This window comes from Canis lupus, chromosome 19 (assembly GCF_048164855.1).
Source record: "Canis lupus baileyi chromosome 19, mCanLup2.hap1, whole genome shotgun sequence".
In the NCBI taxonomy this organism is placed as follows: Eukaryota; Metazoa; Chordata; class Mammalia; order Carnivora; family Canidae; genus Canis; species Canis lupus.
The window spans coordinates 44,630,362-44,653,717 of record NC_132856.1 but is presented as its reverse complement, the minus strand read 5'-3'; the positions used below and the strand labels follow the sequence as shown (position 1 = coordinate 44,653,717).

The 23,356-nt window shown below is 42.2% G+C and overlaps 1 protein-coding gene across 10 annotated transcripts in view; it reads left to right on the top strand.

Moving 5' to 3' along the window:
- LARS2 (leucyl-tRNA synthetase 2, mitochondrial) overlaps positions 1–23,356 on the top strand; it is a 189,076-nt gene that overhangs the window by 62,305 nt on the left and 103,415 nt on the right. The window contains exon 1 of one of the 10 annotated variants that reach the window (XM_072786534.1): positions 5,196–5,345. The exons of the other annotated variants lie outside the window; for them this stretch is intronic. Coding sequence (XP_072642635.1) covers positions 5,223–5,345 — 123 coding nt within the window. The 5' untranslated portion in view covers positions 5,196–5,222. Of the gene's footprint in view, positions 1–5,195; positions 5,346–23,356 lie in introns of those variants that run through there. 10 annotated transcript variants of the gene reach the window in all.

Here is a 23,356-nt window from a genome sequence, read left to right as displayed (position 1 = left end):
ATATTATAATTTATGTAACTTCTTATTACCATACATTTAGATAGATTTTAATGTTTCTCTTATAAATATGGGTTCTCAATCCCTTCTGTGCAAATCTAAAGTCCAGAAAGCTCTAAAAACTAAAAAAAAGTTTTTTAACTCATTTGACTGCAAAACCTGAACTGATATTTATCTCACTTAGAATGAGTATTCATATATTTTTCTGTATATATAATAATATAATTGATTACTGGGTACTCTCCTAGACTTTGTTGGATAAATATGCTCTTGCTTTTTGATATCCAAAGAAGGTCTTAATTCTGAGGCACATTTGACTGCAAGCATTTCAGGAAAGAGATTTTGAACCTATTGTGCGATGTTATAGATAAATATGCCCCTGCTGCTACAACTCTCTAATAGTTACAGAGCACTTACCATGGGCTAGGCATGCATAATTATTTCTTTGGGTCCCTAGTAAGCTCTAAAATGAAAATACTGGGGCACTTGGGTGGCTCAGTGGTTGAGTGTCTGCCTTTGGCTCAGGCTGTGATCCCAGGGTCCTGGGATCGAGTCCCACCCACATCAGGCTCCCTACAGGGAGCCTGCTTCTCCCTCTGCCTACATCTCTGCCTCTCTCTGAGTGTCTCTCATGAATAATGAAATACAATCTTTAAAAAATGAAATGAAGATAAATTTATTACCATGATTTTATTGCTGGTTACTCAAGCAGTAGGGCTTGGCTAATCCCCTGGCCAATTTGTCTGCTGTGTTCATCTCCCACTTTTGGGGCACAAATCTTGGTAAACATGTTCTATTATTTCTTTAATGTGAACTCTCAAAAAAGCCATGAACAAGTTTAAGGCTTATATAGATAGGTACTTGAAGGAAACTTAATTTGGCTTGTGGTATTTGAAAGTTTGAAGACCATTTATCTCTCAAGTTATTAGATGTTTTCATCTGTATTTCTTTCATTATTCATGATAGTGAGGTTTCATTTTGTTTTGTTTTTCATGTGTTAAATGGATGTTTGAATTTAGGGTGTGTGTGTGTATGATCTAATCCTGTCTTTTGCCTGCATAGGCAAGGAGTATTTGTTCTTTTCCTTTTTCTTCCTTTTTTTTTTTTTTAAGACTTTATTTATTTATTTATTTATTTGAGCAATAGACAGGGAGAGAGAGAGCACCAGCAGAAGGGGCAGAGGGAGAGGGAAAGAGAGAATCTCAAGCAGACTCTGTGCTGAGCCCAGAGCTCAGTGTGGAGCCAGATCTCATGACTCTGGGATCATGACCTGAGCAGAAATGAAGAGTCAGACACTTAACCAGCTGGCGCCCCTGTCCTTTTCTTAATAATATTTTTTTATAGATATGTTTCCTCAGTTTGTCATTTGCCATGCATTTTGTTTATAGTGAGGTTATTAGCATACAAATATGTACTTGGAAAGACCTTCTTTGAGATAGATACATTCATATCTTCTCAGTCTTTTATGGTTTAAGTTTTACATTGAACTCAACTGGAATTATTTTAGTATAGAAGATAAAGAATGACTTTTTCTAAATAACCAATTGTTTCTGTTTTTATTTTTATTTTTATTTTTTTATTTTTATTTTTTTTGTTTTTATTTTTAAATGGTCCTTTTCTCATTGATTTAAAGGGCTACCTTAAATATAACTTAGTTCTTTTATGCTATTATACTACTAAAGCTCTGTTTCTGATCATTTGATCCATTTGTGATATTATTACTCCCATATTTTAATTATAGTTGCTTTATGATTGGTTTTAATGCTAATACCTGGTAGTCTACAGAGGCTCCCTCTTATTGTCTGATGTGACAGTGCGTCCCTGTTGTCTTGTTTCTTTGATGTGTTTTGTCCACTTTTTTTTTAAACTTTTAGCCCTTATCTGTCAAATTCTTTTGTTACATCACTTGTAGACTCAGTTAAAACATAGTTTTAGATGTCTTTTTTTTTTTAAGATTTATTTATTTATTTATTTATTTATTTATGATAGACATAGAGAGAGAGATTGAGAGAGAGAGGCAGAGACACAGAAGGAGGGAGAAATAGGCTCCATGCTGGGAGCCCGACGTGGGACTCGATCCCGGGACTCCAGGATCGCGCCCTGGGCCAAAGGCAGGCGCTAAACTGCTGAGCCACCCAGGGATCCCTAGATATCTTTTTTTTTAAATGGGTGTCTTACAGTTAGAATTTTCTCTTTTTTTCCTCTAGAGATTAAAAAAAATTGTTTTTTTATTCTGCTAAAAGATAGCTTTAAGTGTTTTTCTTTAGTGTTTAGTATCAACATACCAAATAAAACCAGGTATTTTTTTGCTTGCTGTGTGCAATAAGGAACTTGAGAGGCAGTGACACTTCCACTTTATACAACCTATTTTTCTAGGGTTTTTTTTTTTTTTTTGATAAGAGTTTTTTCTTTTTCTTTTTTTTTTTTTTTTAAAGATTTATTTATTTATTTGAGGGGGAGAGAGAGAGAGAGAGAGAGAAGGAGAACATGACTGGGGGAGAGGCAGAGAGAGAGGGAGAAGCAGACTCTCCACTGAGCAGGGACCCAACATGGGGCTTGATCTCAGGACCTGAATCAAAACCAAGAGTCGGATGCTTAACTGACTGAGCCACCCAAGCACCCTTGGTAGGAGTTTTTAGGCCTAATTTATTCTTTATATTATACCTTTTCTGTTCATGTATTATTTCTTAAACATTATGTTTGGTATTTGCTGCTAGTTTTTAAATCACATCCAATTATTCAAATTGAAGTCTCCTTAACTGGTTTAATGCTCATCAGTAGAGCTTTTTAGAGCTTATGTCTGCCCATTTAAAAAAATCTGACTCTTGCTTTTTGTGACATCATATGTTGTCTTCATAATGGAGAATGACTGTCCTTTGCTTTCATGTGTGAACAGCAATTTGCTGAGGTATGGAATTCTTTCTTTCAGATTTCTGTAGTAGACCTTGATGCTTGGCCGACCATTTTTTTTAAATAATTACAGAATTACAGGGGGTTGCCAGACAGTACAGAGAGATCCTAGGTACCCTTCACCCAGCTTCCCCCCAGTGATAACATTTGATAGAACTACTATATGATAAAATAGCAAAGCAGGAAATTGACACTGGTATGAAACTATTAACTAGAGTATGAATCTCATTCAGATTTCATCATTTTTACATGTAGTCACTGGGGTCTGTTCAGTAGTAATCGTTCTGTGCAGCTTAATTCCATGTGGAATTTATGTAACCACCAGCCTCTGACCCTCTGACCTTTGGTGGGGAAGTCTGAGACCAACCCAGAGGTTTGTTCATACATGCAGTAATCTTATACCCCCCCCCCCATTTGATGCTTGTCAGATTCATCCTATCTCTGCCCCCACCGCTTCCAGTTTTCATCAGAGCATATTCCTGTATCACTCCTTCAACTTAAATTTTGGGTGCTCAAGGACTCCTTTCGATCTGTAGTTGTGGGCCTTTTCCTGTGACAGTGTTATGGGCTCTGGTTTTCAAGAACTGTACACCCGCTCTGCTTGCTGTCTTCCTTTGTTTTCTCTGTCTCCCTCCTGACCTTGGTCCCTTTGTTCTTCTCTGCCATGTGGAAGAACTTCTCATGTTTGCTTTCCACATCACTGGTCCAGTTTCTATTGAATGAGTGTTGCTTTGTGTGGTTTCTAATGCAGATACTAATTTTGCTATTGTATTTTTAGATTTCATTATTTTCTTTTTACTTATCTCATTCAGTTCCCAGTTTCTTTCTCAAGCTTCTTTATTTTCTTGTTCTTTTACCATCTTATCTCATCTTCACAGACCGTGTATGTTCAGAAATTTTGAGAATATAAGGAGATGCTGTTGAAAACTTATTTTTGCTTCCTGTACTGAGTCTTTTTTACAAGTAGGAGTGCTGCGTTATCCTTGTTTGTTTTGGGATCTTTTCACAGACACCTTGTGGGTTTTCTCCTGTGTTTGCTGAGTGACCTGGACTGGTATATCAAGTTAGAGATCTGTCAGCCTGAGGGGTGGGGGGAGGACGCTCCTTCATCATCTCTGCATTACTGATTCCTTTCTGGGCTTGGGGAATCCACTGTTCCTGGTGCATCTTTTCCTTTGGTCGGATTCTCACCCAGGGATGAGTTGTGATGTCACCCATACCCCTGACCGTGACTGCTTGAAGTACCGCTGCACCACCACAGCCACAGGGGTCCACTTTGTGAGCTTTCCATCTGTCCCGTGGCCCAATGTCCCCTCAGGACTTTGCCCTTTCAAGTAAGAGGTAGCAGAGCCCAGCTTCTCAAGAACTCAGCCTGTTCTTAAGGTTGGGAGGTGGTGCACGGTTTGGCTTATGGTATTTTTCTTCAATATGGTTCCATCTGCCAAAATTCCGTGACATTTGTGGCATGTCAGTGACACCTTCTTTTGTTCCCCAGTACTGGTGCAGTCCCCTGTCCCCTGTCTTTATATTCTGTTGGTCATTTTTTTTTTTTTTAAGATTTTATGTATTTATTTAAGAGAGAGAGCACGCACACATGAGTGGCAGGCGGCAGGGGGAGTGAGAGGCAGTGGGAGAGGGACAAGCAGTTCCCCCCACTGATCAGGGAGCCCAATGTGGGGCTCAATCCCAGGACCCCGTGATCGTGCCCTGACTTGAAGACAGACGCTTAGCCGACTGAGCCACCCAGACACCCCACACTAGTACTTTTTGATTAAATGTTACAATCTGTTTGGTCATATGGAGTGGCAAAGTCAGGAAGTAGAAGAATAGTTTATTTAATTGGCAAGGCAGACCTGTGCCCTTTGCAAGTGACATTCCTAAAGTCTCATAAAACCTGGCTAATTCAACAGATGGGTAGCTGTCAACAGAATATTTTAAAGATAAGATAGCTCAGAAATGCTTCTTCCCCAGATGGAGAAAGTCAACTTTAAAACCTGGGTCTAGGTCTAATTCTTCCTGCCTCTCCCCGGGTGGGACTCCCATTAGAATTGTCCAGCTCTTGAGCTACATTCTCATCATTCTGACATAAGAGGCTTAATTCTTGGGATTAAAAAAAAATGTGTACACTTCTAGAGTTAAGGCATGTCTGGTGAGCCAGAATGAGAATCAAACGTTGCTGTTAGCACAGTGCTGGGTTTCACTTTTTCAGATGTTACTCCTGAAACAGCTTGTGTCATCTTGAGAAGAGGGAAAGTAAGAAGCCGAAAGCTGAATTTGAATGGCTAAACATCTACTAAGGGAAGAATAAAGAGGAAATGAATTCCAGACTGTGCAGTGAGAGACAGGGACGTGCTTCTTCTGGAGCACTTACTCTGTGGAAGAGTTGGCAGCCTTCCTGCAGAGAAGGCTTGGGCTGCGTTCTACTCTCGTGGGCTCAGGTAACAGCCTCGGCAGTGGTCACCCACTGGTCCTAGGGGATGGCTCTGTGAATTCCTTGTGACAAATGACAGAGTTCACTTTGAAGTTGTTTGATGTGGGCTATGGAGGCGGATATGTCTCTGGACTTCACGTCCTGCCTGCTTACCAGTGCTCTGGGGCCTGAGCTGGTTCTAGAGCAAGCCTTGGCTGCACATCTTGATTGAAGTAGACTCTGGGGCCTGATTTCTTATCAGGAATTGTCTGCATAATTGTTGTGGGAGCAGTCCCTAGGAGTTACCTCCAAACTGAGACAAGTATAAGAAGGAAGAGAAAGTTCAAACCAGATGAGACTCAAAGTAATTCCTGTGGAATCAGCCAGAGGAGGGCTTTATTATTTGCTTTTGGTGCTTGCTGAGCAATCCCCAAACACATTCATACTCCAGCATAAACTCAAAACAAGACAAAACGGAAACATATTCCAGGACTTGGCATAAACGGTGTTTGGATTATTTTTTTTTATTCTCCTGTACTGGAGCAATCAAGACTTGACTCTCACTGAGTTTCTTTATAGTGGAGATTATAGGAGTTTTAATTTATACTCATTTTCATTGGATTTTTAATTCCTTTGTCTCATTTCCTCCTTGTATTTCTGGGTTCAGTCTTCTGTACATGTTGGTGTCCAGTAATAAGATTGACACTTTTGCCCATCGGTCCCAGTAGGGCCAGGCAAACTCCAGAATAGCTGCCCCCTAAGACAGTCATCTATTGAAACGAATGCAAATGCGCTTCCCCAGCTTCCCGAAGGCAGAAGGCAAGGCTGCACAGCAGGCTGAGAAAGGCATGGAGCGTGGCTATCTTGGAGCTAACACAGGAGGCACATCAGAATTGCACTCTATCAGGACTTTTACTAGGATAGACTTTTGGTGCCTTTGAGCTTCTCCGGGTTTTATCTGGCAGTGCCACATAGCCTCCATGAAGTAGGGGGCGTTGCTGGGGCACCCAAGGTGTCTCCACCACATGCACAGGTCTCTCCGTCTGTCTTGTCTTTCACTGTCCTCTTTTCCGTTCCCTTGTTCACTCTCACTCCTTCCATTGACTCACTTGCTTTCCTTTCCAACTCTCCCTCTCTCTTTTCTTTCTCTTTTCTCTCTCTCTCTGTTTTTTGAATAATTTTTCATTATGGAAAAATTCTAGCTTGCACTCCAAAAAATAGACTGGTATAGAGAACCTCCAAGCACTCATAACCCAGCTTCCACAGTTTGCTGTTTCGTGACCAGTTAGTACTTCATCCCTACCTTCTGCTCTGAATTACTTTGTAGCAGGCATGAGGTCAGATAACTTTATCTGTAAAGAGTTCAGTACGTGTTGCTCGAAGATGAAGGCTTGCTCTTTGCTCCTTTCCCTCTTCACATTCCCATTGTCACAGCTGAAGCAGTGAATGACAGTCCCCTAACATCGAGGAGGAGTACCAGTCATCTTGCAGATTCCGATTCCGCTGGTTGTCTTGTAAAATATCTTTCTCCTGTGCTCCTGCTGGTCTTTGTTTGGCGCTTTCTCCACCCACCCATAGGCGCTTCGTGTTGTTATCATGGTTTTGGAACAGCACCCTCTCTTCGTGCAAAACACACAAGCTCTTTGGACCATACCTTCATGAGTTTACTTCCAAATGCAGCCTGATTTGTATGATTACAAGAGTGAAAATTAATGTTTGCTTCAAGGGCCTTAACCTTGGCATTTTGTTTACATAGAGGACCAGACATCTGATAGGAAAGATTAAACTCCAGGAAGTAATGAGGGCTCAAAGAGAGTAGAAAGATATATTTTTTAATGGTTTTTATTTTAGAAGACTTTAAAGAATAGCTCAAAACAAAAAGAACTTGGGGGCAAGCGAGGGCCTGAAAACATGGTTGGGAAGATTCCCGCAGCGAGAGCTGGGAGCCGTGGTTGCCTTGACAACGTGTAACAGGCACTCAGAGTGACTCTCCGAGTCTTCTTTCAAGTTCTTCCAGAGGTGAAACAGTTTGTCTGGCAGAGGCAGAAAATTAACCTTTTTCCGGAGGTTTTCCTTTGGGTGAGAGGGAGAAGGGGATATCTCTATTGGAGCTGAAGTGAATTGGCAGCTCATCCTGTAGTGCTTACCTGTTTACAGGGAGGTTGGTGCTGGTGTTCAAGGGTTGGTATTCAGGACTGTGGTCGTCTGGAGGTTGTGAAACACATGTCTTCATTTTTTTTTAAAGATTTATTTATTTATTCATGAGACACACACACACACAGAGGCAGAGACACAGGCAGAGGGAGAAGCAGGCTCCATGCAGGGAGCCCGACATGGCATTTGATCCTGGGTCTCCAGGATCACGCCCGGGCTGAAGGTGGCACTAAACCGCTGAGCCACCGGGGCTGCCCAAGCACCTGTCTTCATGAATGCAGAACACATGTGCCTCTGACCTCATACAGGGCAGCGCCAGTCCACTAGTTTTGCATCCACATTTGTCGCTTCAACTAGGATGGCTTTCTTGGACTTGTCAGACCTAACTGATGAAGGAAGTATCCGGAGCCACTCTTGATTTGACTATCCAAGGAAGTTGTTTATTTTATCCAAAGTCCTCCCCTCCTGGTGGTCACGAGCCCGGTCAGGCCATCTTTGTCAAGGATGCACACTCTGGTTAATGGCAGTGGCATTACCCACTCATCTCAGAGGCCTGGATTTGGGTGATGGGTCTTGTCATTCACATGTGGTGGGCATCATCTATTGCTCCTCTAAGCCTCAGCTTCTCTCCAAGTGAATGTTTCTTATGGTTATTGAAGAGATAACTCTTAGATCACTCTTTAAATGTCTTAGAAAATAAGAGTATAAACCCTTTCTGTCCACAGCTGAATCAGACCTCCAGGTCAATCTTGCCCATCAGCCATTGGGACAACCATTGATTAGAATGGCTGCCTGTAGTTGTATGGGGACAATGGGCTTGAAGCATGTTGGGAAGCAATATCTAGAATATCTTGGAGATGAAGTTGTAACTCCATGAAAATGAGGATTACTTAGAAGTGTACTTATACCACTGGTTTTTAAACTTCGTGAGCATCAGAATCACCAAGAGAGCTTGTTAAAGCACAGATTTCTGGGCCTCGCTCCCAGAGTTTCTTATGCAGTATTTCTGTGATTTTGTTTTCCTATTCAGAAAAAAGGATCTTAGGAATGATCATGCTCCTGAACCTTATTAGTTAGGAATCAAAATACAGGCCTACCCTCAATTATTTCTGGTGTAAGCTAGAGCATAAATGAATAATAAAAACAAATTTTGAAAAAGCTGGCAATATTTTTGCAAATACAAGTATTATTTATATAACTTCTTAAATTGTGAGATATTACACATATATAGACTAGAACATAAAACATGTTTGTGTAGTGACCACCTAGGTTACAAAATAAAACTTCACTAGCACCCAAAAACTATTTGTGTGTCCTTTTCTGTGTACAAGTTTGTCTCTCCCCTCTACAAGCGACCACTGTTCTGACATCTGTGATCGTCACTGCCTTATTTCCAGTTTTACCACCTATATATGTCTTTTACACAGTTACATAAATGGACTCATACAGTATGTGTGTGTGTGTGTGTTTTTTTTAATAGTAATCTCTACACCCAACATGTGGTTCAAAATCACGATCCCAAGATCAAGAGTCGCATGCTCTTCTGACCGAGCCAGCCAGGTGCCCTTAGTATGTATTATTTTGTGTCTGGCTTCTTTAACTCAACAGTTTTTTTCTCCAGCAATTTATAAAATGTTTTTGAGCATTTATCTGCCTTCACCTGGGTTCAACCATGACTGACATTTTGCCATATTTGCTTCACAACTTGCAGACATGGTGGCACTTTCCTGTCTTTGAAGACTTAAGATGTCCTCCTACATAACCACAATACCATTTGTCAACTAAAAAAAATTAACAGTAATTCCATGATATTATCTTATATGCAATCCATATGTGAATTTCCTGGTTGTTGCCAGAAAGTCTTTCATAGCTATTTTTATCCTAGACACATCTCCTGTATTAGCTTACTGTAAAAATTACCACAGGGGCACGGGGGTGACTCAGTGGTTGAGAATCAACCTTTGGTTCAGGTCATGATCCTGGGGATTTGGGATTGAGTCTCACATCAGGCTCCCCTGAGGGAGCCTGCTCTCCCTCTGCCTATGTCTCTGCTTCTCTCTGTGTGTCTCATAAATAAATAAAATCTTTAAAAAAAAAAAATTACCACAAACTTAGCATCTTAAAACAACACGAACTTATTATCTTAGTTTCAGTAAGCTGGAAATTTGGTTGGGCTTTACAGGGTCCTCTGTTTGGGATCTTAAAAAGCCGGCATCACGGTGTCAGCAGAGTTGTGTTCCATGCTGGATGTTGAGAAGAAATCTGCTTCTTGCTTCGTTTGGGGTGTTGGCTGAGTTCAGTTCCTTGGTGCTTGTCCCCCAGGCTCTTGGTTCTTCCAGTCTGCCTGCACTCCTCCTGTGCCCTCTGTGTGGCTTCTCCAGCAATGGTAGTTGGGTCCCTCTCATCTCTCTCATGCCTCCAATCCCTCTGACTTCATCCTTTTGCCATGTCCCTCTGACTCCAGCCAAAGAAAGATCTCTCCTCCTTAACCAGCCCATGTGATGACATTGGGCTCACCTACATAATTTAGCATAATCTCCCTGTTTTACCTACATCTACATAATTCTTCTAGCTTCTAAACTAACATGTTCACGTGTTCAAGGAATTAGGGAGTGGACATTCTACTGCCCACATCCCGACACCAGAGGATACCCACAAATTAAATCTCAATAGATTGTAAAAGATATCATACAAGGTATTTTCTCTGACCACAATGGGATGAAGAGGAAATTAAATAGCACATTCTTAAACAATCAGTGACTCAAATCACAGGGACATTAGGAAATACTTCGAGACAAATGAACAAGGAAACACAACATACCAATACTTCTGGGATGCAGCAAAAGCAGTTCTAAGAGGGACATGTATAATATATGTGCTGACATCAAAATACAAGAAAGATGTCAAATAAACAACCTAACTTCACAATCTAAGGAACTAGAAAAAGGAGGGCAAACTGAATCCAAAGCTAGCACAGGGAGGGAAATAATAAATATTACAGCAGAGATCAATGAAGTAGAGAATAGAAAAACAGTAGAGAAAACAAACGAAACCAAAAGTTGGGTCTTAAAAAAGACCAGCAAAACTGACAAACTTTTAGCTAGGATTGACTGACAAAGAAAAAGACTCCCATTACTACTAGTAGTATACTACTAGTAGTATAATGTAGATGAAATAGGTAAATTCCTAGAAACAAAACCTGCCAAAAGGAGATTGGATCAGTCATCAGAAATCTCCAGACAAAGCAAAGTCGTAGCCTGGATGGCTTCACTGCTGGATTCGGCCGGCGCAAGGTACAGAAGAGGCCCAACCACAGGAACCTCTGTCCTGATGGAACCAGAATGGGCCTCTCTTCTGGCTTGATGTTTATCATCCCAGAAGCTCATAAAATCCCATTGTTCAAGAGTTTTTATGGAAGTCCCACCCCTTCTCTTCCTTTCCAGAAGTTGGTGGTTGTGGCTGAAATTCCTAGTCCTCTATTTGTCTTTCTGGTGACCATCCTGAGTCTATCTAGGGTCCGCACCCTAAGTCACCTCAGGTATGCTCAGAAGGACAAAAAAAACCTTTTGAAGGACAAAAAAAGACCCAACTTCTATCAGGAAATTCTAAGGATTTTTGGAGCTTTATGCCAATAATGGGGACAGAAATGTTATACAAATATATTTATTATATCACAGATTTCAATTATGAGATTTTGTTTTATAGCCCAGAATATGACCTGCCTTGGCATCTGTTTTGAGAATGATGTGGATTTGGCTGTTTTGGGGTAGAGTGTTCTATAAATGTCATGGTTCTGTTGGATGTTGAGTTCTAACTCCTATCAGGTTCTGTCATTCATTTTGAGGGAGGTCTTAAAGTCTTCAACTGTAATTGTGGATTTTTTCCAATGTCCTCCCAGTTTTGGCAGTTCCTGCTTCACATATTTTACAGTTCTGCTGTTTGGTGTACATACATTTAGGACTGCTGCATCTTCTTGGTAACAGACCCTTTTATTGTTATGTAATGTTCCTCTCTGTCACTAGTAATTTTCTTTGCTTTGAAGTCTACTTTATGATGTTTTACCTTGTAGTACATGAAATATAAATGAAATATACTGATAATACAGCCACTCTACTTAGTCTCCTTTATCTTACATTAATAAAGCCTTTCTTTCTCTTTTGTTTTATTAGAGTTGGTTGTTTTTGTCTTTGTTTTTTAGTTTCAGAGGTAGAGGTCAGTGATTCATCAGATTTCTTCCTTTCAGCTAATTTTTACATGGTATATCTTTTTAATCCTTTTATATTTCAACCTACTTACATCATTATATTTGAAGGGAATTTTTTTCAAAACAGAATATAGTTGGTTCATTTTTTAAAATCAATTTTGCCAAACTCTGCCTATTAATTGGTATATTTGCACCATTTACATTTGATGTAATTATTGATATGTTGTGGCTAAATTCTGACATTTTAACTTATTTTCTAGTTTCTTTTATTTTTTTTGCTTCTCTGTTTTCTTTTTCTGCCTTGCTATGAATTACTTGAGTGATTTTTAGAGTTCCATTTAGATTAATCTATACTTTTTTGTTTTTAGTGTGTTGTATAGCTTCTTTAGTTTTTGCTTTAGGTATTATATTGCATATATAATGTATCAATGACCATTGGTATGGTCATTTTACCAGTTTGAATGAAATGTAGGAACCTTTACATTCTTTTACTCTTTTCCATTTGTAATATATTCAGAAAACTCGGGAAAAAGAAAGGCTATTGTATTTACCTATATTTTTGCTTCTTTGTTTTTTTTTTTTTTCATTCCTGATGTTTCAAGATTCCCTTTGGGGGTACCTGGATAGCTCAGTCCATTGGGTGTCTGACTCTTGACTGTAGCTCAGGTCTTGATCTCTGGGTTGTAAGTTCAAACCATGCATTGGGCTCCATGGTGGGCATGGAGCCTCCTTTAAACAAAAAAAAGTTTCCCTTTCTTATCTTTCTTATCATTTTCTTTCTATGTAAAGAACTTCCTTTAGCCATTCTTTAAGGTAGTTTTGCTCATGACAGATTCTCTTGGTTTTTCTTAATCTGAGAGTCTTGATTTCTGCTTCATTGAAGGATACTTTCACTGGATAGCCAATTGTGGGTTGACAGTCCTTTTCTTTCAGTACTTGAAAAACATGCCACTTCTTTTTGGCCTTTATGGTTTCAGGTGAGAAATCTGCTGTCTTTTGAATTTTCTCCTTATGCATTGTTTCCTGTACATCCTGTAATGCATTGTTTCTGTCTGTCTGCTTTTAAGGTTTTCTTCTTCATCTTTTGTTCTTAGACATTTGATTATGATTTGTTTTGGAGTGGATTTCTCTGGATTTATCTTGTTTAGAGTTTTACTCCGTTTCTTGAATATGGAGGTTTATGTTTTTCCAAATTTGAGAAAATCTTGACCATTATTTCCTAAAATACCTTTTCTGTTCCATTCTTTTTCTTCTTCATTTATGAAACGTCAATGACTTGAACGTTAGATCTTTTGTCATCATCCCAGGTGTCCCATCATCCCATCTGTTCATTTTTCTCCAGTCTGTTTTCTCTCTTCTATTCAGTTTAGATAAATTCTGTTGTGCTGTCTTCAAGTTCATTGATTCTTTCCTCTGCCCCCCTCCATTCTGGTGATGAGCCTATCCTTTGAGCTTTTTATTTCAGTTATTTTATTTTCTAGTTCTAAAATTTCCATTTAGTTCTCGTTATAACTTTTCTTTGTAAAGACTTTGGGTTTTTTTTTTTTTTCATTTGTTTCAAGTGTGTTTATAATTTCCTATTGAAACTTTCTTATAATGGCTGCTTTAAAATCCTAGTCAGATAATTTTGGCAGTCTAGTCATTATGGTGTTGGTACATGCCAATTGTATTTCTTTCTTAAAGATTTTATTTATTCATGATAGACATAGAGAGAGAGAGGCAGAGACATAGGCAGAGGGAGAAGCAGGCTCCATGCCAGGAGCCTGACATGGGACTCGATCCTGGGACTCCAGGATCGCACCCTGGGCCAAAGGCAGGCGCCAAACCACTGAGCCACCCAGGGATCCCCCCAATTGTATTTTCTTACTCAGTTTGAGATCCTCCTGGTTCTTGGTATGACTAACGATTTTTTTTTTTTTTTTATTGAAATGTGGACATTTGGGGGAATTCTTTTAAGACTCTGGATCTTATTTAAACCTTGTATATTAGCAGGGATTCCCTGGTACTGCTCCAGTGGATAAAAGGGGAGCACTGCCTCTATACTTCTAGGTAGATGTGGAAGTCTAGAATCTCCAGATGTCCACCATCAGCACCTTGGGAATGGAGGACCTCCTTGTTACAGCTGGGCAAGGGTAGGATAGAGGCTCCCCACTAGGCCCCTGCTGATATTACCCTAATTGGGAAAGAGGACATTGTTACTGTCCCCATGAGGATGCCACTGACACCATAGGGGATGGCCCTGTTACCACTGAGCAGGGACGGACTTCCTGACTCCTCTACCACTCCCATCAAGGAAAGGGAGGGGCACTTCATTACTGCTGGTTGGGGTAGTTCCGATATACCCTGTGGTCTCCACTATCACTGCCAAGGAGAAATGTTCATTAATGCCCAGTAAGGGTAGAAATTCTGGTTCTCTACTAACTTCCTCTGACACTGCCCTGGTGCAGAGTTTGAGCTGCCTGGCTATAGCCAGCCAAAGTTGTAAGTCTAGGGTCTCCCACTAAGCCTTTGCTGGTGGGAGTGGGCTGCCATTTTTTTTGTGATCCTGGGCAGAATAGAGCAGCTGTCTAGGTTTCCTTTCTTGCTAGGTTGTCCCTTCCCTAGTATTCGGGCTAGAGCAAGCAGGCTTTTCTTTTTTCTTTTTCTTTTTTTAAATTTTTAATTCTAAAAAATTTTGGTCTGTACTCCTTGACATTTCTGGGTTACTGGCTTAGTTAGCTGCCATTTCGGGACTTAGAGATATCAGGAAAATCCATGGAACTTACCAATGCGTCATTCCTTAGGTGCTAAGGTCTTTAACTGCTCCGCCTTCTCTTTTTCATTTTTCAGAGTCTTAAGTTTGTTTTACACACGGAATAACTAGGGTTTTTAGTTTTACCTAGTGAAAAGAATAGGGGAAAGTATATCTATGCCATCTTCTTCTAGGAAGAAGATATTTTTAAAACTCCCCCTACCTCCTGTGAGATTCTGATCTGTGCTTCCCTGCCCCTTGCCCTTCCCTTAAAAATCACTGAACGAAAAGATATCCAAAATAATTTTCTATACTTTTTTCCCCAGTTTATAGTTTTATCTATTGGTCTGTGTCACATTGACAGGTTTCAAGCTGTGACAGGTTTCTACTACTCATTGCTTACGGCACTTGCAGGCAGCAGAACAGCTCATTTTGCACACTGCTGTCACTGTTTTTGCATCCATGGAACTGATGAATTGATATTTCCTCTTCCTCTGGATCCATGCCCATGTCTAACAAATAGCCTTCATATTATTCAGGAAACCTGGAGAACTCATGTCTCAAAATACCTTTCAGAGGACTCTGTCCTGCTAATCCCGAAATTTTCAAAAATGTTGCAGATAAAATTAACATTCTTTTGTCCCAGAAAAATGGGACAATTGTAGGAGAGCAGGTTTGGCTCGGACAGTTGAAATACTGGCATCCGCCCAAGTAGACTGATAACAAATTGCAATTCAAACCCATTAGTCTCATCTGTCGTTTAATGGAAGGTTTTCTGTTCCCAACTGTCTAGTTAGAAAAGCTGTCTGTATTGTTAGACGGCCGTGATGAAACCCTTGTCAGCTGGCAGAGAACAATTACCAAGAAATTAAGCAAATTGTTGCTTCTCATCCGATTATGGATGAGATGTCGGAGTCTTGTGTAGTTTGTAGCAGGAGATAGCTTTCAGGTTCCCTAAAAATGATAGTGCTCAGAGTATAATGGTCAAGAAAATAGCAAGAAGAGAAACTCACCAATCAAGCTGATTTCAGTTGAAAGACAATGTGAGCTGTCTTAAAACTGCAAAGACCATGATTCCCTTCCATTAATACTCATTCTCTAAATTGGCCTCAAGAGCATGTAGAACATAAGCCTTTCAAATTACGTGAGAATCTAGCCGTAGCCCTAGATTTGAAAAACAAGACCTTCAAGAATAAAATGCATGCTGTATAAAAGCACAGTGCCTAGCATTTGTCATTTTCAATTTTCATGAAATGCTCATTTTCAGTCTAAAGTTAGACTCGAGATAAAGGAACATAATTACATAAAAATGAGCTCTTAGACAAATGTTAGGGTCATGATTAATTAATTACCCTGATATTAACACCTGTTCCCTCCACTCTACACAAAAGAGGAGAACAGGGAAGGTAAAGGAGGCCAGAGGCAGAAGCTTGGCAAAGATAGAATCTAACAGATGGTTGAAGGAAGAGAGATACAAAGAAGTGGCCAGTAAGGCTGAGAAGCCTAGGCTTTGGGAGCCTTAGGAAATAACAGTCTGGGAAGGAGGAAGCAGTGGCCATGTGGTCTAGGATGGGAACCCCTGGCCAGGCCTGTAGGCGACTCCTGGCCTTTCCCCGTTGATGGGAAAGGTGCAAATGAGGTAAAATGAAGCAACCTAGTGGCAGGGGCAGGTGCCAGGCCTGGACTGCTCGGGAGTTGGGGTGGATGGTGGATTGTCTCTCTTTCCCCCTCAGATAAATGTGACTGCGTGGTCAGGGCTGGGGATGATAATTCAGAGGAACTTTGCATAAAGAAGGACAAACCATGAGATGGTCCACTATAGGTAGCCTTAATCTTCTTAGTGATGGAGGAGCAGTCCTCCCCAAGCCACCAACTAGTGCTCATAATGTAGCTGGTACCCAGTAAATGTCTTTGGAGCGATTCAGTAAGTGAATGAGCAAAGAGAACCTTGACTGGGGTGGAAAATCTATCCTTTCTGCTCTCACGTACCACCATTTTCTCTCCTTTGCTCAAGCCGATTAGTGAGTCCCCCAGGATGAGAACTGGGTAGTAGACCCTCAGTGAATGTTTTCTCCTGGGGATCACATGGGAAAAAAACAAAATTCAGAACCAGCTTTATACCAGGGAGCTGAGAAACTGATCTCAGTGAATTTCTTTTTTAAATTATCATTTGTTACTAACATTGTAGAAGTGGCTAATGGAGGTAAACGTGTTTCCTTTTTTTGCTTTTGGAAGTTTGGAGATTCTGCATAGAGAAGTCTTAGAGCACTTAGTGTGGTATGAATTTGGGCAGTATTTCTCTTGTGAACCCATATTTGACAAAATTTAGTACAAATAAGCTAGATTGTGGTTCTGAGAAGAAACATACCACTTTTTAAGAAAGCCTGCATGTTTAAGAAATAGCAAGGGCTCTGTCTCAAGACTTTTTCGGGTTTTTTTTTCTTTTTTAAGATTCTGACACTTGACTACCTGAATTTTGATATATTTGTTGTTTTAATGAAGATTCATTGAGTACCTGCTGTGCATCTATACTGAGCCAGACAAGCTGACCCTCTTCAGATAACCTTGATCCTTATAGCAGTTTCCAGATGAGGAAAGTGAGCCTTAGGGAGGTGAGACCTTTGTTCAGGGTCACCAGCGAGTCCATAGCAGACCCATGAGCAGAATCCAGTGCTCAGACCCTGGTCTTTAGCCTGCCAACCAACCCTATGCTCCTGCCATTCGCCGCCCTCCACCTGCCATCAGGGGCTGACAGCCTGTCTTGGAAGGTGAACAAATCTTGGGGACTTGAATCACAGAAGCAAAAAAGTCTGTGTTAGGTCCTAAAAGAGGGGTATGTGCTTGACATTTCAGATGGAGTCAGGCAGGAGCATGGAGCACTAGGCCTCCCTGTCATTCCCCCGTGGCCTGGGCAGCAGACCAGTTGTCTGCCCATGCTGTGGAGAGGGAAGCTTGGTGATGCGGGGATACCCTGGGGGCTCCACCTTCTCATCTGCATGCTGAACATTTGCCAAGTGTATTACCCACATTTTTTTCATTTAGTCATTGTGTCCATCCCAGGACTTGGTCCAATTAGTGACCCCTTTTACCAACGTATTGGTTATCTCTTGCTGCATAACAAGCTGTCCCCAAACTTAGTGGCTTCACACTTCACAGTTTCTGTGGATCGGAATCTAGGCATGGCTCCCCTGGGTGCCCTGGCACAGGGTCCCTCGTAAGGCTGTCACCACAGTGGAAGTCTCGTCAAGAACTGTAAAACTATGGGCTAATTTCAAGTAATAGTCACTCTATGAAATCAGTGACGTTTAGAAAAGCCGTTTATAATTTTAAGAGAATCACCCATGCTCAGTGTCATCCTGAGGCAACCCAGTGTGTGTTTATATGTTGCCCCTTTTCTCCCTGACGTTCTTTTTATATTTTCATTATATAACTGAAACCATAAAGTATATTCAATTTTGTATCAAATATCATATTCCCATGTCATTAAACATTATACAGTGTTTATGTAAGTAAAGGATATAGTATTTAAGCCATTTCATTCGTTCTAGCATTAGTGCACATCATGCAAATATTCAATGGAAAGACAGCTGTGTAAACCTTTATAATACAAGTTTAAGTGTATGTTATATGTGTTTGGTTCACACAGCACACCCTGCTTTGAAAACACTTGGCATCACGTCTTATAAAAGTCAAGCTGACTTTGAGAGGAGGAAATCATTTGCAGAGGTGCAGATCCCGAGTCACTCCGACCCACATTTGGATCCTAATTTTGCCTCTGACTAGCCATGCAAATTTGAACAAGTTATCTCGAGTCTTGTTTTCTGATCTGTAAAATGATGATTTATTCATTCAACAGCCATTCACTAAACATCCGTGGTACCAGGTAGTGTTCTAGGCACTTGGAATACATCAGTGGGAGGAAAAAAGACAAAACTCTTTTACAGAGGAACCTTGAAATGAGTACACTAGGAGTGGGGAGAGAAGAGGAGACAAAGATTGGCAAATTATTATTAAACATAATAAATAACTGAATAATAAAGTACACTAGAAGATCATAAGTGCTATGGAAAGGAAAAAAGGTAGAACAGGGCAAGGGCAGGTGGGAGGATCAGGCGGTGAATTGCAGTTTCAAACCGGGAGCTCAAGCCCACATTTGATAACCAGAGTAACTGACTCCTGGGATCATACTAAGAGCTAAATGAGATGCTTCTAAGTAGCCGAAACCGAGTCCAGCACTGCTCAGGGCTTGGGAAATGTTCACTGTTACTATGTCTGCTGCTGTTGTTTTTGCTCAAAGCATATTCACCCCGGTATTCCTTTATGGAGGAGTGTTCTGGCTCCTTCCTTCTGCTTAATTTACCCAGACCTCCCGGGAGTATGTGTGTGAGTCAGTCCAGGCACAGCAGGGCAAGCCAGGGGGTACTACTCAAGGTGGTGTTTTACTCCCTGATGTCCCTCTGAGTCGAGATACCTGGGTTCCAGTGTCCCTCCTGCCCCCCCACCCCCACCCAGAGCTGGGCAGCCTTGGGTGCTGCCCCCTCCCCTAGCCTCAGCCAGGTGTACAGGGTGCACAGTGCCTGCCACAACGGAGCTGCCACAGGGAGTGAGATGAGAGGAGGAGGGAAGAGCAGTGTGGGAGCATGGAGCTGTGCACAGACGTGTCCCGTCGCCTGCTAATTAAGACTCCCAGCCTGAAGCTGTGTTGTGCCACCTGCCTCCATTTTCTCTGCCCCCTTCCTGCCTAAGTCCCCTTTAGGGGCATCCAGGTGAGGATTTAAACATCTTCCTCCTCACCCTCTCCCCAAGAAGCCTCACGGGAGGACCCGGCCACCATTGTTGGTTTTCTGCAGCCTCCCCTCCAAGAAGCACTCTCCTCTGGGCAGAGACATGAGCTGTCAGAAAGTCTGGCATTTTTAAGCAGTCGACCACTGAGCATAGGTAGTTACCCGATCAGGTTGCTTTTTCTGTTGTTAGAAAGGTGGGTTTCAAGTGGTGATTTCTTGCTCTTTTTTTTTTTTTTTTTAAGATTTATTTATTTATTTATTTATTTATTCATTCATTCATTCATTCATTCATGAGAGAGAGAGAGAGAGAGAGAGACAGAGACACAGGCAGAGAGAAGCAGGCTCCATGCAGGGAGCCCAATGTGGGACTCTATCCGGGGTCTCCAGGATCACGGCCTGGGCTGAAGGCGGCGCTAAAGCGCTGAGCCACCCAGGCGTCCCCCCAAGTGGTGATTTCTTATTGTTTCCTGCCTGTGTATGTCTTGGGAAGACAGAGAGGGCAAGGACTCTGTGAGAAGGAAGTGAGTCTGTGCTGGGCAAGACGGGAATCAGGCAGGCTGGTGGAGAGATCCCGCTCAGCACAGAGCGCTGGGGACCTTGGTAGAAATCGCACATCGACTCAATCGTGCTCTTGGCTCCTGCTGAAGCCCAGTTAAATGCTGTGAAGACATGGGCAGGACCAGATCCTGCCTTTCACGCAGTATATTTGGGAGGGAGATGTATTTGGGGGGAACCTCTTTGCAGTGATTCTTAACACTGGCTGCTCTTGACACTTCTGGGGGTGGGGTGAGACCCAGATGCCAGAAACCTCTATAGCTGTGCTCCAAGGTGCCACAAAGTTTGAGAGCCAGTGCTAAGTTTAGAGGACTTCCTGTGGGGGTGGCCGTTACTGTCCCATTCTGGCAGATTTTCTTCCTCTTCCTTCTTCTAGCACAGTGGGTGCATGGAGCTCTGGACTGGAACCTTGTACCAGCACCAGTCAGGAACATCTGGTGCAGCCTGGATTGATTTTTTTTCTTGTCTTCAGCTGCACACTATGAATCCTGAGGCCGGCTTCTCATGTCCTTTGAGCTATGCTGTGTTTTCAGAGCCCCTTCCCTCTAAGATTGGAGAACCTGACAAGGTCATTACCATACGTTCCCTTTGGATCCAATGCAATAAGGAACAGATGACAAAAATGCACAGTACAGAAGATCAGTTTTTAAAAAGGGACCTCTCTCCTCTGTTTCCAGGGTCCATTGATTTGAAGGCAGGAGGTTCACAGTGAGACCAGGGAGAGAGGGCGAATGTCTTGCCTCTGGAAACCAACGCATGGCAATTGCTCACCTTTCTTATGGTGTTGAGTTTCCAGGGTACTGGGCTACTGAACGGCTGACTTAATAAACATGTAGCCTCAGGTTTTTGTTTTATTGTATGTAATCCTAATAGCTAAGCTGAATATGGTGAGGCTGCCAGGCAAATTAGATTCATGATAGCTTTGAGTGATGTTAGCTCTTCTGTGGTCGGGGACCAGTCTCTGTTAGAGATGCCAGGGGAAGCAAGGAACAGTGGGCTAGCTAAAGCCTACCAAGGCAGAGGGACTTTGGGGAGGCGACTTATCTGGCTCTCCCTGCCTGGGTGTATGTGTGTATGTGTTGTGTGTGGAGGTCTCCAACTGGGTCATGTGTTTAGTCTTTCCCTCATAAGCACAATCTCTTTGTAGTAAGAAGGCCCATATTTGGGAAGGTATTAATGATGCTAAGTAACAGTGAGTTAGCTCTCCCTTTCACCTTGCTCCAGTGGCCTGCCTCTGAGTGTGTGACAAGGAAGCCAGCCTCACACTCTGACACACCATGGGCTAAGCTAAGGGAAGTAGCCCCGGCAGCCCCTCCTATGTGGCCAGCACATGCTCTATATACATTATCACATTTGCCCTGACAACATCCCACTCAGATGGTCTTCAGTACCCCAATTTTCTAGATGGGGACACTTGGCGAGGGCCACATAGCTAATGGTGATGTTAGGATTTGAACCCAAGTCAGTTGGCTCCAAAGTAGATTGTCTTTCTTGTAGATCACACTCTCTCCGAGTCTTCATGGAGTGAGGAGTGTGAGCCTGAGGAGGCCTCTGTGAAGTACACAGAAGGTAGCTAACTACCCTCATTCTTTCTTCACAGACCAAATACTGTCTCATATCAAGGACCATACAGTAGGCTCAGCCTTCTGGGCTTCATCAGGGCCGAATCAGGGTGCTACAGGAACCCCCTGGCAAAGCCAGCTTCATTATTAACTCATGCAGTCAGGGAGGTATGGCTGGTAGGCCTCAAAGGATGATGTTTTGAGCCTCACCTTCTGTTCTGAGGGAGCTCACCTTCTGTGTTGGGCGCTATGTTTGGCTGTGAATGTGCAAAACATTTTTAATGCTAAAAACCTGGCATTATTGTAAGATGTAAAATTGCAGTGCAGAGGAACGATTCTAGGTAAGATCCCAGATTCATAAATTTCGTCTCTTGACAGCAAGATTGTGTTATCTGGAGTTCAGGGGGATATAAAAGGCAATACTTTTATATAAATCTATGTGGAGTATGGCTGAAATGCAGCTGCTTTTGGAGCTATAACTTTGAACTGCTTGGTTTTGTTTAAAAAAACAAGTCTACAGCAATATTTGGGTGGCTCAGTGCTTGAGCGTCTGCCTTTAGCTCAGGTCATGATCTGAGAGTCCTAGGATGGAGTCCTGCATCGGGCTTCCCACAGGAAGCTTGCTGCTCTCTGCCTATATCTCTGCCTCTTTCTGTGTCTCTCATGAATAAATAAATAAAATCTTAAAACACACACACACACAAGTCTACAGCAACTTGGGTGTTGGCTTATTTGGAAAGCGGGACAAAGGAAAGCAGGGGGATGAAAAAGGATCTGGAACATAGTGAACATTATTCACTTGACTTCTCTGGTGGTCTCATGGAGAGGTCTTACCAGGTTGGTGCCACCCCACAGCTTGTGGGCAGCTGTAAGCAACAGAACCATGGACACAGGGCTCCCCCTTGGGGTCACTGGCAGGGCTGGCCCTGGAGGGGGCTGGATTCCAACAGAAGATACTTAAACTCTTATTTGTTCAACCACTCTCTCATGAGAGAGGGATAAACTGATGTCATATCAAGAACAACCGTATGTCTCTCCTACTTCAAAATAGGAGAATTTATTACCCGAAGTTACTACGTGAGATTTGCCAAGTCAGATGACTTGGAGGCCTTTTACATGATTTAAAATTTATATAGTTAAATCGGTCACTCATTTCCCAGTAGCACTTTGCGTGCAGAGGAGAGTTCCAGAATCATAGCTGCCTACAGCTGCCAGACTTGACAGACCTCTCCCTCCGTTGATCTTGGAGTTGGTAGAAGGGCGAGGAGGTGGCGTCCCACAGCATTTCTGTGTAACCCTGCAAGACGCCCTCAGCAGAGATGCCATCACGCCAGCTGAAGAAGGAATTCTAAGTTAACTTCTTTGTGTTTCCACTTTTATGGCTTTTTATGGAATGCCCGCCAGAGAGTTGCTTTGTTCACTCTCCCTTTATCTGCCTGTGGTCACAGACTCAAAAAACTAAAAAGATCAAAACCCTTAGAGCAGGGTCTCTCCCCTTGGTATTACTGACATTTGGGGCTAGAGAATTTTTTGTTCTTGAGGTTGTCTTGTGCATTGTAGGGTAGTACCACTACTACAGTAGTGACAAAGATGCCCGCCAACATTACCAGGTTGGGATCCCTGGGTGGCTCAGTGGTTTGGTGCCTGCCTTCGGCCCAGGGCATGATCCTGGAGTCTTGGGATCGAGTCCCACATCAGGCTCCCTGCATGGAGACTGCTTCTCCCTCTGCCTATGTCTCTGCCTCTCTCTCTCTCTCTCTCTCTCTCTGTCTCTCATGAATAAATAAATAAAATCTTTAAAAAAAAAAAACAAAAAACATTACCAGGTGTCCCTGGGGAGAGGGTGATCTGTGTTAAGAACCCTCTTCTTAGGGAAAGGAAAGCAGAAGGGCTGTTAACATCTTTGTGAGTGCTGACCACCACCCCCCCACTGTGCCCCCCAGGAGACCTTTGTCCACAGGGCTGGGTTTTGAGTAAATAGTTCCCCAGACATGGAATTTCTAGTCCGTTGACAAAAGTTAACAAAAGTTAAAGTTTAACTTTAACAAA